Source organism: Indicator indicator, chromosome 12 (assembly GCF_027791375.1).
Source record: "Indicator indicator isolate 239-I01 chromosome 12, UM_Iind_1.1, whole genome shotgun sequence".
Classification (NCBI taxonomy): Eukaryota; Metazoa; Chordata; class Aves; order Piciformes; family Indicatoridae; genus Indicator; species Indicator indicator.
In genome coordinates, this window is record NC_072021.1 from 554,873 (window position 1) to 569,827 (window position 14,955).

Consider the following 14,955-nt stretch of genomic DNA (forward strand, 5'->3'; position numbering starts at 1 on the left):
CTCCATTCAATTTTCAGTCCATTACAGACACCTGCTCCTTTATTTCCTTTTTTTTCCTGTGTGTCAGAGACTAAGCTGGTAAAGAAGTGGCTGTTTTTGCTGAGTCAATTTGACTAAAGCTTGCTGGAACTATTCAGAAATGTTTCATTTTATAGAAAAAGCAGACTGACTTTTAGGGTAGAGCACACACAGAAATGTATTAGTGATTGTTGCAAATACTGATTTATGCTGTAGAGACATCTAGATTGTTCTGTAGAAGTGACTGTTTGGTTCCTATAGCTGCTGCTATGTATTGTGCAGGAATATGCTGTATGCTGCAGGAATTGTGTCTCCATTTTTAACCATTCATGGTGCATCTATTTTTAGATGTCAGTTTGGGAGGAAATGCCTTAATGCTTGCTATTGAACCCAGGTGCTGGGAATAGTTTGTACCTGTGCAAATCGAGTTAGGGTTGTGCTGAGGGTCACTCTGAAGTGTTGAACACTTCCAGCTGCTCAGGATGCCAGTGGAAGTGGTGGCTGTTTGTTATGCTAAGTTTCACAGAGCAGTGGGTGGTTTTGCTTACTGGCAGGTTGAAAGCAGAACCACCAGACCTGTCAGTCATCAGTATCTGGGGAATTCCTGTCCTGTTGAGTCAGGAAATCCAATTAGGCTTCCAAGCTGCAGAGCTTTTCATAAGAAAGTTCAAATGTTGCTTTTAAACTTACAAATCTTTTTCAATAACATTTTGTTTTAGTTGGCAGCTATGAGTCAATGTTGTGTTTGACTTTGGAAGAGTTTATTCTCTCAGTTGTGCTTTCGTTTTGATGTATTGCAGTGGTTGATTTTATTAGGTGTTTGAGGGAGTGAGGGTGAGTGAAGTGCTCTTGTCACTGTGTTTTTTTCTTTTTGTTTTCTCTTTTTCTTTTTCATTTGATATTCAGTTGGAATATTTGATCAATTAGATAAAAAATAAAACGAGGTCTTCATGCCTTAATCGAAGAGGTGTGGAGGGGCAGCAAGGCTAGAGGGAGGAAATGTCTGTGACTGTTTATAAGGCTGGAAAGGACTAGACTGATTTAGAAAGTCTGACTGTGGCATGTGGAGCTCTGCTGTGTTTACCTAGGACGAGACAGTTGTCCTTTATCACCAGGTGCAGATTCTTATGATGTCGGTGGCCTTCCTCACTGTAGTTCTGGTTTTAGTGATTTGAGAATGGCTAAACAGCTATCCAGAATAATTCAGGTGTGTTCTAAAGGGAGCATGGTCCTCAAAACACATATATGAGGAAACCCTCAGAAGGATGTATCTTTTTAATTTTTCAGTGTAATCATTCCCAGTTGCTTTCACACGTGTGCTCATGTGGCTGGCTTTCTGTGATCAGCAACACTGGTTTTACAGAGGAAGGAAATTCACTTGCCTTCTCTTCCTAGGGATGTTTATGTTCTGTATAGAGAGAAAGTTGAAGTAAATTCATAGTGCTGTGGCTCCTGGAGGATCTTGGACTCAGAACAAACATAGACAGATGGTGGCAGGGTGAGTTGATCAGAAGCCTGGGGTGAGGATGAGTACTACTGGGTACAAAGTCTCATCCATGAATAGCATTAACAGACGGTGAAGATTGTCACAGGAAGAAAAAAAATACAAGGCAGTCTCACAGAAGCAGAAATCCAGTTTGTATTGTGGCCTGTTGGGATTTTTGGTCATGTCACAAACACGATTCAATGATTCCAAAATGCAGAAGCCTATCAGTAATTCCAGCCACTTGTTCTACATGTCACCTTGTCTTGTCATCCTTTAGCATGACAGGCAACTTGTGACAGGACAAGAGGGCATGGTATGAGACTGCACCAGGGGAGGTTTAGGTTGGATGCTGGGAAGCACTTCCTCATGGAAAGGGGAATCAGACAGTGGAATGGACTGCCCAGGGAGGTGGTGGAGTTGCCATCGCTGGAGGTCTTTAAGAAAAGATTGGATGTGGCACTTGGTGGCATGGTTTAGCTGAAGCAGTGGTGTTAGGTCATAGGCTGGACTTGATGATCTCAGAGGTCTTTGACAGCCTCATTCTATGATTCTGTGTGAATCTTTACACCCCTTTGTTTATTCCTTCCTTCCACAACTGGTTACTAAGCAGAATTTTGTTCTAGAAAAGGGATAGTCTTGGGTCAGTGCAAAGATACTCAGCAGAGAGAACTTGGTTTGTGTCACTAGGAAGACAGACAGGCTTTCATAAATTGATGTTGAAATCTTAGCAAAGTGTTCAAGCACTATAGGAAACCGGATTCTTCCCAGAGCTGTGTTGGGGATAGCTCATGGTCTTTGAGTGTCACAGTGCCCTTGCTGCCTCTGTTAGGTTGCAGGTTCTGAGCAGCAGAGCATGTCCAGAAGGCCTACTGTCAGCCCAGTGTTATTCTCTTACAGCCCTAATTTATACTCAGTAGCATTGAGCTCTTGATGGTTAATTAATAAGCTTTAATTAAGAGGTTAAAGGATTTAAATATAGGATTGAATTCTGATCTGTCTGGCTCTGATTTTTGGGGTGGTTTTTGCACAACTGCAATTATTTCTAATACTCAAACCTTATCTCTCAGAGGTAGCATTAGGTTACTATTTAAACATCTTTTGAGCCACAAATCTTTTGTCTTTTCAATCATTATCAAATACTATTTAAGTAATACTACTGCCAACTAAATTGACTTTACATTTTACTTCTGGGAAACCAAGTTTGAATTCAGTGAACCTTTTGAGCAGAGAGAAGGTCTGGAGGTATGGAGCCTGGCTTTAGATGTGATTAGTGTGAGGAGAATTATAACACACCTTGTCTGTGCACTTAGGAAAGCACTCCTGCAGCTGAGAGCATCTCTCTCTGTTTGAGAACTCAGTATAAAGAAAAAAATCTTTCTTAATATGTGATTTAACATTTCTTCTGATGGTTTCTAGCAGAGGTTAAATCAGATGGTGAAAATGTGTGGGTTTGGCACCACTTCCTCTTATGTTTCATTTTGAAAAGTATGACAAATGGCAGGTTCTTGAGAACTGAGAAACTCCTAAGATGCTGCTAGCAGTATGGCTCCACTGGTGATACTTTTACACTAACAATACTGATACAGTCAAAACTAAGATGTGCCACAGCTAGTTAGTACTACCAGCTCTGGAGGTGATAATTCAGCATCAAGCATGTTAGTGTCATTTACTTAGATAAAATCGAGACAGCCATGTGGTGAGCACAACTGAGACTTGCTTACCTCTAGCTTCCCTTGCATTGCTCACATTCATTTCCTATTTGTTAAAAAAGGAAAATTGTCGAGATAGGAACAACCCTAGGAGAAAGGTAAAAAGATAGGGGCTGCTTAATAATTGAAAATTCTCATGAATGTTGTAAACAATGTGGAATGAACTCGCTCTAATCATGATCCTGTAATGCCAGGAGGTGTTCCATTTCAGAGCCAAGGCAGCCTGACCTATTATTTAGCATGTATTTATGTTGGCTGTTTATGTAGCTGTCTAATGAAAAAGTAATTCTGCCTTTCATAGTAAGAATGAAAAAGTTTAACATAGTAACTTCATTATTTTGGGCATTTCTAAAACTACAAGTCTGATGTCAGTGGCTTCCTTTTCTAAGTCAGCTGATGATGCAAATAAGGTAACCTGAGTGGCTGTGAGAAATATTACCTCTACTGGAGATGCCCTTAATAAATGTAATAGTGTTGCAATGTGCTTAATTGCCAGCAACTGAATCAGACTTAAGGTGCATTTGGTAGATGTTGCATACCTTTAAAACGAAGTTTGGTGTGAAGTAAAAAGAAGCATGACTTATGAAAACAAGTCAAATACAAGATAAAGTGTGAAACTTGTGAGTGGGTTATTTGGATAGAACAGTAATTTATATATTTTAACTAATGAGATTGATTGAAAAATAAGTCTAGCAAGTTAAAAGTATGTAGGTGTGGCCCAGTTCTCTTAAAACTGATATTAGTTTGAATTCCTAACACAAACAGTATCAGAAAAAAAGTGCAGAGATAGCCATCATGCAACTAGATTTTTAATGTTTTTAGACTAATAAGATTTCTCTTACAAGGCATTTCAATCAGTGAGTGAATCAGGAAGGAATGTAACAGCTATAAAAATCAGCATAGTTCTTGAAATATAGAAAGTAGAGTGACAGAATACAAATAGCTTGCAAAAGGAAATTCTCATGACAACCAAGTGTGTACTCAGTGATTTAGATTTCAAGTGCAAAGTTTTTATAGGGGATGAAAACTTCTGTGTGGCTGTGTCAGCTGTGCATGGAAAATATCCAAATAGGACTCTTAGTTTTTGCATAAAGCTCATAATAAAAGTGCTACAATAACTGCAAAATACTCCTAATTCACTTTATAAAGTAGTTTTCTGTTACAAAATAAGTCCTGAGATGTTATTTCCCTACTGTTTAGCAAGGAGCTCTGACTCACTACCTTTTTACCTGGAAGTTTGTTGTGGCTGATTGAATTGGAGGCCTCAGGCATCTTGGTTCCTCATATATGTTTTCCAATACCTAGATTTCTGCAAGTAGTGGTAGTCGAGTGTGATGATTCTAACTGTGCCTGTTTTATAGCAATGTTGTCTTCTACAGATGTTCCTCTCCTTTGTTCCTTGTCTCATAAAAATGAAGGGCAGATGCTGATCATCAGCAATATGAGACTGCTGAGGGACAGACTCATTGCTCCTATGTACTAGTTTCTAAAAACTCCACAACCACTTGACCAAACTGCTTAGCAGCAGCAGCAATACCTGATGATATTATGGTGTCCACACAGCTGCAGATTCGAGTAGTATCACTTGTCACAAGCTGTCTCTCTCTGTGTCTTTTCTATTCTTCAGTAAAGACTGATCTCATGATGCATCTTTACCAGAAGATAACAGTTCCAAAAGTTCCTTTCTGCCCCTGTGACTAGTTGTAGAATCACAGAATGGTTGGAGTTGGAAGAGACCCTTAAAGGTCATCTAGTCTGCCCCCCTGCAGTGAGCAGGGACATCTTCACACAGATCAGGATGCTCAGAGCCTTGTCCAACCTGACACTGAATATTTGTGAAGAATCTCCCACCTCTGAGCAACCTGGGCCAGTGTTTCATCACCCTCACTGTAATAACTGTCTTCCTCTTACCTAGTCTAAATCTATCCTCTTTGAGTTTAAAACTGTTACCTCCTCTTTTGCCACAACACACCCTACTAAAAAAACTGTTGCCATCATTTTTCTTTTAATAGGGTCCCTCTAAGCACTTTAAGTTCCCAAACTTGAAACCCAATTGTCTTTGACACAATTGGGTTTTTTCCTGCTAGAACAGTCAGAAATTGTTGAAGTTGAAAGTGTCTGGATATGTAAAGCACACAGAATGACTGCTTGCATCTTGTCTCCTAACTAGCTAATAAAAGAGTTGACCATAATGATCTGGAATTTTTCATCTGGAATTTTGTGTTTTCTTGTACTTACTATACTGGCATGAAATATAAATGACAGTACAAATGCTGGTTTTTAAAGATCCTGTTTTTGTGCTTTGCCACTGACGCTTCCTGGCAGCCTACTTTTATTGCAAGTTCAACTGCTTGCTTCTGATCTTTGTTGTCAGCTGAGGATTAGTACTTACAGTTTCAGCACTTTACCAAAGCAGCTCCTTAGGGACAGTGTGGATTGCAAACACAGGGAAAAGGTCCATGGAACTGGAGATAAAACATTTTTAAATGACTGAAAGAAGTCGTGGAATGAATTTGGAGAGTTTCCTTGGAGAGTCAGGCACTGGAAGATTCCCTTTTTCAAATTGTAACCAGGTTGGTTAATCTTACTTTGGATGAGACCTAAAATCACCTGGGAAGTGTTGGCCTTGTCACAAGGGTAAAGAGCAGAAGGAAAACTACCACTATCGTGTCTAGCAGTATGGATGTAATTTGACCAGCTGGGTACTTTAAAAATGTCCTAGTGATCTTTCCAATATAGCTGGAGAAGGTACAGAAGTAGGTAGTAAAACTTAATAATGAAGAATTTTTATAGAAGAAGGAAGAAAAAAATTAGTCTAAGAATGTTTATTTTACAATCAAATGAGAAAAACATGATGGGAATTGATAGACTTACAATCATTTAAAGAAGCTCTTTGGCAGATTTATTTAATTTTTTCCCCCCAAATACAAGAGCAACTAATGAGAATGAGGGGGAATAAAATCCCAACAGCATAATTGTCAAAATATTTGTATGAAAGTTGTGGAAACTTCTGTTGGAAGTTAAAATTTAATTAAGATTCAGCAAAGGATGATCAAATCCTTCTCATTTATATTGAAATAAACCAGAGAGGCGTATGAAGGTATCCAAAGGTATAAAATTTCCTTCTGAAGTTATGAAAGAACCTTCCTTATAGGCATCCAATCTTGCACTGCAATCTGCACTGGCAGCCCAGAAGGCAACCATATCCTGGGCTGCATCCAGAGCAGGGAGAACAGCAGGACAGGGAAGGGATTCTGCCCCTCTGCTCTGCTCTGCTGAGACCCCACCTACAGCACTGCCTCCAGTTCTGGGGTCCCCAGCAGAAGAGAGACAGAAGAGAGTGGGTCCAGAGGAGAGCCACAAAGATGATCAGAGGCCTGGAGAACTTCCCCTATAGGAACAGGCTGCAAGATTTGGGGCTGTTCAGCCTGGAGAAAAGAAGGCTCCAGGGAGACCTTAGAGCAGCCTTCAAGTATCTGAAGGGGGCCTGAAAGAAAGCTGGGAAGGGACTTTTTACAAGGGCTTGTAGTGATAGGATGAGGGGGAATGGATTGAAGCTTGAGGAAGGCAGATTTATACTGGAAGTTAGAAATAAATTCTTTACAGTAAGGGTGGTGAGACATTGGAATAGGTTGCCCAGGGAAGTTGTGGATGTCCCCTTCTTTGGAGCTGTTTAAGGCCAGGTTGGATGAGGTCTTGAGCAACCTGGCAGGGGGTTGGAACTGGAAGATCTTGAAGGTCCCTTCCAACACAAACTTAATCTTACAACTGTCAGTTATGGAGGAATTAGGGAGCTTTGTCTGAATATTTAGGCCCTTGTTAAACTATTGGAGGAATGTGGTATTCCCTTTATTTTTAAATACCCCTCTTAGTATGCTAAAAGAAATGGTGGAAAAGATCCAGATGAATTGGGTGTCTTGTTACATTCTGTCTGTTGAAACCTTAATTGGAACTTCATAGCTTTTTGTGTATTACAGACATGTAGAAATGCAACAAACAATTCAGTTAGATAAATTTTAATGAGCAAGAGGAGATGATGAGTCACAAAGATAGTGCTTCACAGTGTAATCTTTAAACAAGCTGGAACTGCTACAGAAAAGGTAGAAGCAAGCTGCCACTGTTTTGTTCTGAGGAAACCTGAAGTAACAGGTACAGCCAGGGGTTCCCTGCTTCTTTTTTTCTTTACATACATATTGTCTTGCTTTATCATTGAAACCACACACAAACGTGGTAACATTAATTGGGTCAGCCTTTACCTGACCATATGTTCATCTTCTCCCTGTTGACCTTTTCTTGCAGCCTTGCAGAGGACTATTGTACTTAGCTATTGTTCACTCTTACCTTACCAGCAAAGAGCAGCCTCACTGCTGCCAATAAGCAAAGTTAATGAACAAAGGCTGCAGTTTTATTCAATACTGAGCATTGTAAACAGGGGGAAAAAAAAAAGACAGGTAAGGCAATCCTGTAGCTAGATTTTTTTGTCTGCCTGGTGTGTAATCTGCCAATTCATTCAGTCATCTCCTATTCAGTTATTAAAACTGAGAGTATTTTTTTCCCCTTGCATCTGTTTTTGTCTTTTCTACTGAGTTTCTGAATGTAGTAAACTAGATTCAGTGGCATGACTTCATCTGTAGCTACAAAGTAATTCAGGGACATACTATATTAATTAATTATCACATTGAGAAGAGTGAAAATAAAGGAGTATTTGCTATTTTGTGAAGGAGGTCAAATAAGCTGACAACAAAATTTGGTGAAATATGAACTGAAAGCCTTTGCACAAAGCTCCAGTAAATGAAGAAAACAGATAATGGAGTCAGGGCAGCCTGAAGACCTCATCTTGGCCACTGATAAAGTCAGTATTTTTTTTTAGCACTGCTAAGGCAAATAATTGTTGTTGAATACTTTTCCCTGTGCTTCTGCTTGAGTTTATACTTCACATTTCTTATCTTATTCCACAAAGCCAGTGTCAAGTACATAACAGCAGAAATGCTCTTTGAAGGGGCTCTCTACATCAGCCTCCCACCCAAAGCATGGTTACTGGCAATGCTAGGCCAGGGCAGCTGGAGCTTTGTCTAGGTGAGTTTTGAAAACCTTTAGGGATGGTGATCCCACAGCCTCTTGGGACAATCTGTTTTACTGCTGCTATCCTAGTGTCCGATATGAACCTCCCAATGTGCCTTGGGAGTGCCTTTTGTCCATTGTTTTGGATTTCTAACTACCAGAAAGAATTTGGTTCTGTAATTTGTGGATTAGGTTGTGAAGTCTCCCTCTCTGGAGACATTCAACCCCCCCAGGCATGTTCGTGTGCAACCTACTCTAGGTGAACCTGCTTTAGCACGGGGGTTGGACTAGATGATCTCCAGAGGTCCTTTCCAGCCTCTGCTTATCTGTGAGTCTTGATTCTATGATCACTCCTTAGTCCATTTCTCTTCACTGGATTGAACAAATCCAGCTCCTGTATTCCACTCTTGTAGTTTGCATGTTCTAGGACTCAGAACATGATTTGTTTGCTTGGTTGGTTTGTTTTTTGGTATTTGCTCTGTTGTTGTTGACAAACTGAACTTGCCCAATTTGTCAACATCCCTCATGAACTGGTGGAATGCAATCTGGACACAATATGCCAGATGCAGCCTTGGCAGTGCCAAATAAAGGGGGAAAATAACTTCCTGTTGTCTGCTGCTCATACTCTTACTCTTGTATCCTCATATGTAATTTGTGCAATTTGTAATGAGAGCACATACACCACTGGCTCATAGCCTGGTTTCCACCCTATTTTCCAGGGTTCTTATCAATAGAGCTCATGTTCAGCCAGTTGTTTCCTAATCTCTACCAACACATAGGGTTATATGTAGAAGAACAGAATAGAAGCGTGTGTATTTGGTGACAGCTTAGCTAGCACTATTGTAAGAGTAGAAAGCATTAAGTGTTTAATACACTACAGGGAAGAGTGTTGTGTGTCATCAGACAGAAAAATTGTTGAGTGGAGGGATTTGGCAGATATGAAAACAAACCCTTCTGAAGCCTGGATTTCAGCTGCATCTTGTGCTCCATGCCTGGGAACAGAAAATGAGGCATGGACTGCAATCAGTAATAAAAGTGTAGCCAGGAAATGAGAAGTGTGGCAGGCTCTGAAGTTTGCCTTAGTGATGGTTACTTTCAGTTCATTGGTAACTGAACTCCTGAGCCCTCTCAGGCAAGGATGTTCTGAGTTGAAACAGGAGTGCAGGATTGCATTTTCTGAAAAATGTTATACAGTTTTGACTCAATGTTTTTGAAACACTGTGCTAGTCTAAACACAACATTATTGCTGCATTTTGTTATTTTTTTGGCTTAAGCCCATGCAGGGTAGATGATTTAAAAAAAAATTATTAATCTATAAAATGGAAAGTTATTTTATGGACTTCCTGAAACAAATGCTTAATATTTTCAAGTGTGCATATTCATCTCAAGTGGTTCTGCTCAGGAAGCAGGACACACATTGTGTGTAAACCATTATTTCATAGCTGTGTCTTCTGGGTTTATCTTTTCCTGACAGCTATCAGCACATGTGATATTTCCTTAGAACAGACAAAGATATAATAATGAGGCATTTTGGCAGATAAGCTGCTTGCTCCTACAACATGGATTTTAGGAAACTACTCTATGTAACCTTGAAAAGTTTATACTTGGAGGCAAAGCTTGTGACCTCTACATAGATTCTTGTGCCTGAGAGGAAACAAAATTGAAATTATTTCAGTACAGGCTTTCAGAAGCCTGGCAAAAGGCTTGTGCTTTTTATGCATCAGTGAGACTGCTAAGCAAATAATCACACAAACAAAGGCTGCAGATTATAAGGCAGCCACAAAACGGAATGCAACCTAAAATAAACTTGAAGTTCAGCATAGATAATATGCTTTAAGTGAAGAACGCCATCTTTGGCCCAATTAAAAGGCAAGCAAGGTCTCTGAGGTTTACACGTGTTATTGGTGGAAATAGGCCAGACTGCCAGCTACCAATTTTGCACTGTTCTCAGGGTAAAATGTTGAAATGGGCCAGGTTTCCAGATTTCTATATTTTAGTCTCAGCTTCATTCAGCTCTTTCCAGCTAATAACTCAACAAAGAACAGTCATCAGTGAACTCCTTTTGAACCAGTGAGAAGGCAGAGGAAGCCACTTTCCCCTGACTCCACAAACCTCTGTTAGGACCCTCAGATCCTTCTTTGTGGAGGCCAGAGGCATGACCCCTCTCGCTGCTCTGCTCCAGGCTGGAAAGCTTACACTCTGGAGCAGAGTCTTGTGGTACAGGTCCATCCAGCTGGCAACTGAGCACCATGTGGCTGCTCGTTCAATCCTAACCCCCAGTGTGATGGGGAGGAGTGAATATAACAAAAGCCTCAAGGGTTGGTACAAGGACAGAAAGGGTGCACTCACCAGTTATGGTCATGGGTAAAAAGAAGTCTTCTACCTTGAATTTAGCATGAGATGACAGTACCTGTATGATGATCTGAACGGCTTAAATGAGTTATAATAACTTGTTAAACTGAAGTAGGTTGCTATGGGCTTGCAGCCACTGCTTGAAATGGACTGGAAAAGTATTTTAGAATTGTTGTTCTATGCCATATTGTGGGGTAAATGAACACACAGCACTTCCAAAGGAGTTGTTTGCACCTCTCTGGTGGAATTAAGGAAAGAAACAGGGAAAAAGGGAAGACCCTGGAAACTATAGGCCAGTCAGGCTAACCTCTTTGCCTGTCAAGATGATGGAGCAGATCCTCCTGAATGTCTTGTTAAGGCATACAGAAAATGAAGGTGATTGGTGTTAGCCAACATGGCTTCAGCAAGGGCAAATCCTGCTTGATGAACTTGGTGACCTCTTATGATGGAGTTACAGCATCAGTGGATGAGGGAAGAGCAACTGATATCATCTACCTGGATTTGTGTAAAGCATTTGATGCTGTCCTGCATGGCATCCTGGTCACCAGATAGCATGGACTCGAGGGGTGGAGCATTCACTGGATGAGGAGCTGGCTGGAGGGCTGCACTCCGGTGTGGTCAATGGCTCAGTGTCCATGTGGAGACCCATGGCAAGTGGCATCCCTCAGGGGTCGGCACTGGGACCAGTACTGCTTATTAGCTATGGGCTCTTGGATCACTCAGTCCACATTTCCTACTGTTATTTTTTTTTCAGCTAACAGCTGGTGACATCCTAAAGCAAAGTTCCCTTTGTAACAGCTGGACTGTGTGCTGCTTGTGTGTTGGGCCCCTTCCATGAGTTCAGTTACAATGAAAGAAGTAATTATTAAACATTACACTTCCAGAGCACCATAAATTAAATGTATTTGCCTTACCACAGTATTTATCTCTGATTTACATTTTGACATTGATTGCAATTTAGTGGTTGCAAACTATTTGTGGTCTTCAATGAAACAACTGTTAACCACCTCTTCTCTTCTGCAGGAAATTACATCAGCAGTTTGAAATGTACAAGGAGCAAGTGAAGAAGATGGGTGAAGAATCACAGCAGCAGCAGGAGCAGAAGGGTGATGCCCCAACCTGTGGCATCTGCCACAAAACCAAATTTGCCGATGGCTGTGGCCATAACTGTTCATATTGCCAAACTAAGTTCTGTGCCCGCTGCGGAGGAAGAGTGTCCTTACGGTCAAACAAGGTACAGAGCTGCGGGAGCTTACAGACGAGCTTCTCCTGGGCTCACTATTGCTTAATGATTGCTTAGGTATCCAAATCACACAGCTACTCAAACGTGTCCTTTAAGGTGGTGATGATACCTTCTGTAGGCGCTTTCAAGTCCTTTAAAGTCGTAATGATGCCTCCTTGAGGCGCTTTTAAGTCCTTTAAGGTGGTAATGACACCTACTTTAGGGGCTTTTAAGACGTCTGTTGTCTTCTCAGGTAATTTCCATTGTGGCTTTTAGCTTAGTACATTCCACATTTCTAACAATGGATTCATGAAAATACAGCTCTTTGCTTGGAGATCTGAGCCTCTTTATTTGAGACTAGGAGATACACCTACTGATCTAAGGATGATAATGTTGAGACACAGGTTATTGCAAGAGAAAGCAAGGACCTGTGTCTTTTTTTACTTGCCCAGGCTCTTCTGTACACAATTATTGTCAAATCAGTGTAAGCAGAGTTTATACAATATGTTATGGAGAACGAAAAATCTTTACTTTCTATATATACAGATACGTTTTGTAAATGTACACAAAATACATCTCCAAACATTAGGAAAAAATTAAATGTACTAAAAATAGACGTAGAGCTGGTGTACTGCTGCTTCTTCTAGAACAGGTAAAACAGCAATCTGAATTTTTTAGAAGGAACTGAGATAATCAGAAAAGAGCTCTGAGATAATTTTATTCAACATTTTAGAGAAAATGCTCACGTCTGATCCATATCAGAGAACTTCTGGAGAGAATCCAAGGAGATCCATGAGAGACAATGATTAGGGGATTTGAGCATCTCCCCTGTGAAGAGAGATTGAGAGCCCTGGGGCTATTTAATCTGGAGAAGAGAAGACTGAGAGGAGAGCTGATCAATGTGTATAAATATCTGAGGGGTGGGTGTCAGGAGGAGGGGGCCAGGCTCTTTTCGGTGGCACACAGTGATAGGACAATGAACAATGGGTTCAAACTAGAACATAGAAGACTTCACCTCAACATGAAGAGAAACTTTACAGTGAGGGTGACAGAGCCTGGAACAGGCTGCCCAGGGCGATTGTGGAGTCTCCTTCTCCGGAGACTTTCAAAACCCACCTGGATGCATTCCTGTGCAGACTACCCAAAGTGATCCTGCTCTGGCAGGGGGGTTGGACCTGATGATCTCTTGAGGTCCCTTCCAACCTCTGATCTACTGTGATACTGTGTGATATCATTCACACATTCTGACACCTGTAGAGTATTTGTCACAATACTCAAAACTTCTCATGGCAGTCTTATGTGGAAACACAAGACTGGCAAACCAATGCAATAGTTTAATATTTTATTGACTGACATAATATGTTTCAGTATATTTTATTTCCATAAATCTTTTTTCTTTTTTTTCCCTGTAAAAAAATCACTTGCACATATTATTTTATCTGCACATATTATTTTAATCTTTTGCCAAGTAGGAGACAATGGTATAAATGTTATTTCTTTGTGCAAGACTGCAAGTTGGGCTTCATACACTCAGGTATTTGATTGACAGAATGTAAAAGAGCATGTTATTTCCTGATGATTAAAGTACAGTTACACAGATTGTGTAAATCTCTCAAATTACTTCAGTTTGGTTGAAGTGATTTTAAAATTTTGTCTTCACTAAGTTCACTTTTTTACTGTTGGTTTTGTTTTGTGTTGGTTTTTTTTTTCATAACTGACTGAATCATGGTGTCAGTAATAAGAGATGGAATAATTTCTGTGTTACTTTCATATGATTATAAAAGGCAATCAGGGCAGATATTTGAGGCACTATGTCTGCGTACTTAGAAATGTAGGAAAAGGGCCTTAAGAGGAAGGCTTCATCTCCTAAAATCAAATGTTCTGATATATCATTTACACCCTCCTTGGGATGGATCATGTGAACTTCGAAGGACTGACTTCTCTTCAAAGATTTCCAATGAGGTCTTTCCATAACATCTTAAGTGGTTTGTTCCTCTGCTTCACCATCCTCACCACAGAAAGCTTTTCTTACTTTTTAACCTCCTCTGTCTTTTTCTGTAAGCCAACTTCTCCATTCAGTATTATGAATCTATGCTGCAACTCTTCTCAGCTGACATTTTTTTCTCTACTAGTGTTGATAATTTAGTGTAATAAATAAGCTTTTCTGCCTCATTCATTTCTGTTCTATATACTTTATGAATATGCTGGACAGAACACCTCTACAGATCCCCTGTGAGGTGTCACTGGTGATGCCTCTCCCTGACCATTTATTCCTCTTCTTTTCTTCTTGTCTCTTTGTTAATTAAGTGCTTTCCTATGGATGAATTTATTCTAATTCCATGGCAGCTTGATAATTTTATTCTCTGGTTTGGCGTTGACAAATCTGTCCAATGAGAATGTCAAGCTCACTTGTCCATTATTCAGTTGATCTAATGCTGAAATTCCTTAAAAATGATGAAAATTGGGTGAAATCTTCCCTTTTTATTCTTTTCACTGAAAAGATTCTGTTACAGTTAATACATATTTTAGCCTTGAGATTTTAAAAATTTGACATTGGGTTGTTTTTATTTTGCTGGCTCACTTTAAAGCTTCTCTTTCCAAAACATCAATTCAAAGTATGACCTCATATTCTGCATTCATTCTGCATAAAATAATATTCTAGAAGAAGTATGTCTCTAATCACTGTGAGCATAAATACAAAAGATCTATTCAGAGAGACTGTGGCAATCTCCTCTTTATGATCTCTTTTATGCACATATCTATTATTCCATGAAAATTATTTTTGGTCCACTGGAATTTACCAGAATTTTTTTTTCCTATTTTCCTGAAGGATGACTTCTAATAGCTTCCTATTTTTAATTTTGCTAAATCTCCTCTGATCTTCATAGATATTGTTTGAGAGGTTGTATATGTGCACTTGCAGCCCAGAAAGCCAAGCAGAGCCTGGGCTGCATCAAGAGAAGTGTGGCCAGCAGGTCAAGGGAGGTGATTCTCCCTCTCTACTCAGCTCTGGTGAGACCCCACCTGGAGTACTGCATCCAGTTCTGGAGCCCCTATTACAAGAGGGATCTGGACATGCTGGAAGGTGTCCAGAGAAGGGCCACGAG

At 40.2% G+C, this 14,955-nt stretch overlaps 1 protein-coding gene across 23 annotated transcripts in view; it reads left to right on the forward strand.

Annotated features, from left to right (window-relative positions):
- Nucleotides 1-14,955, forward strand: part of RIMS2 (regulating synaptic membrane exocytosis 2) — a 387,973-nt gene that overhangs the window by 63,505 nt on the left and 309,513 nt on the right. For all 23 annotated transcript variants that reach the window (XM_054385548.1, XM_054385557.1, XM_054385553.1 and 20 more), the window contains one exon: nt 11,650-11,860. In XM_054385548.1, the coding sequence (XP_054241523.1) occupies nt 11,650-11,860 (211 nt within the window). The remainder of the gene's footprint in view (nt 1-11,649; nt 11,861-14,955) is intronic.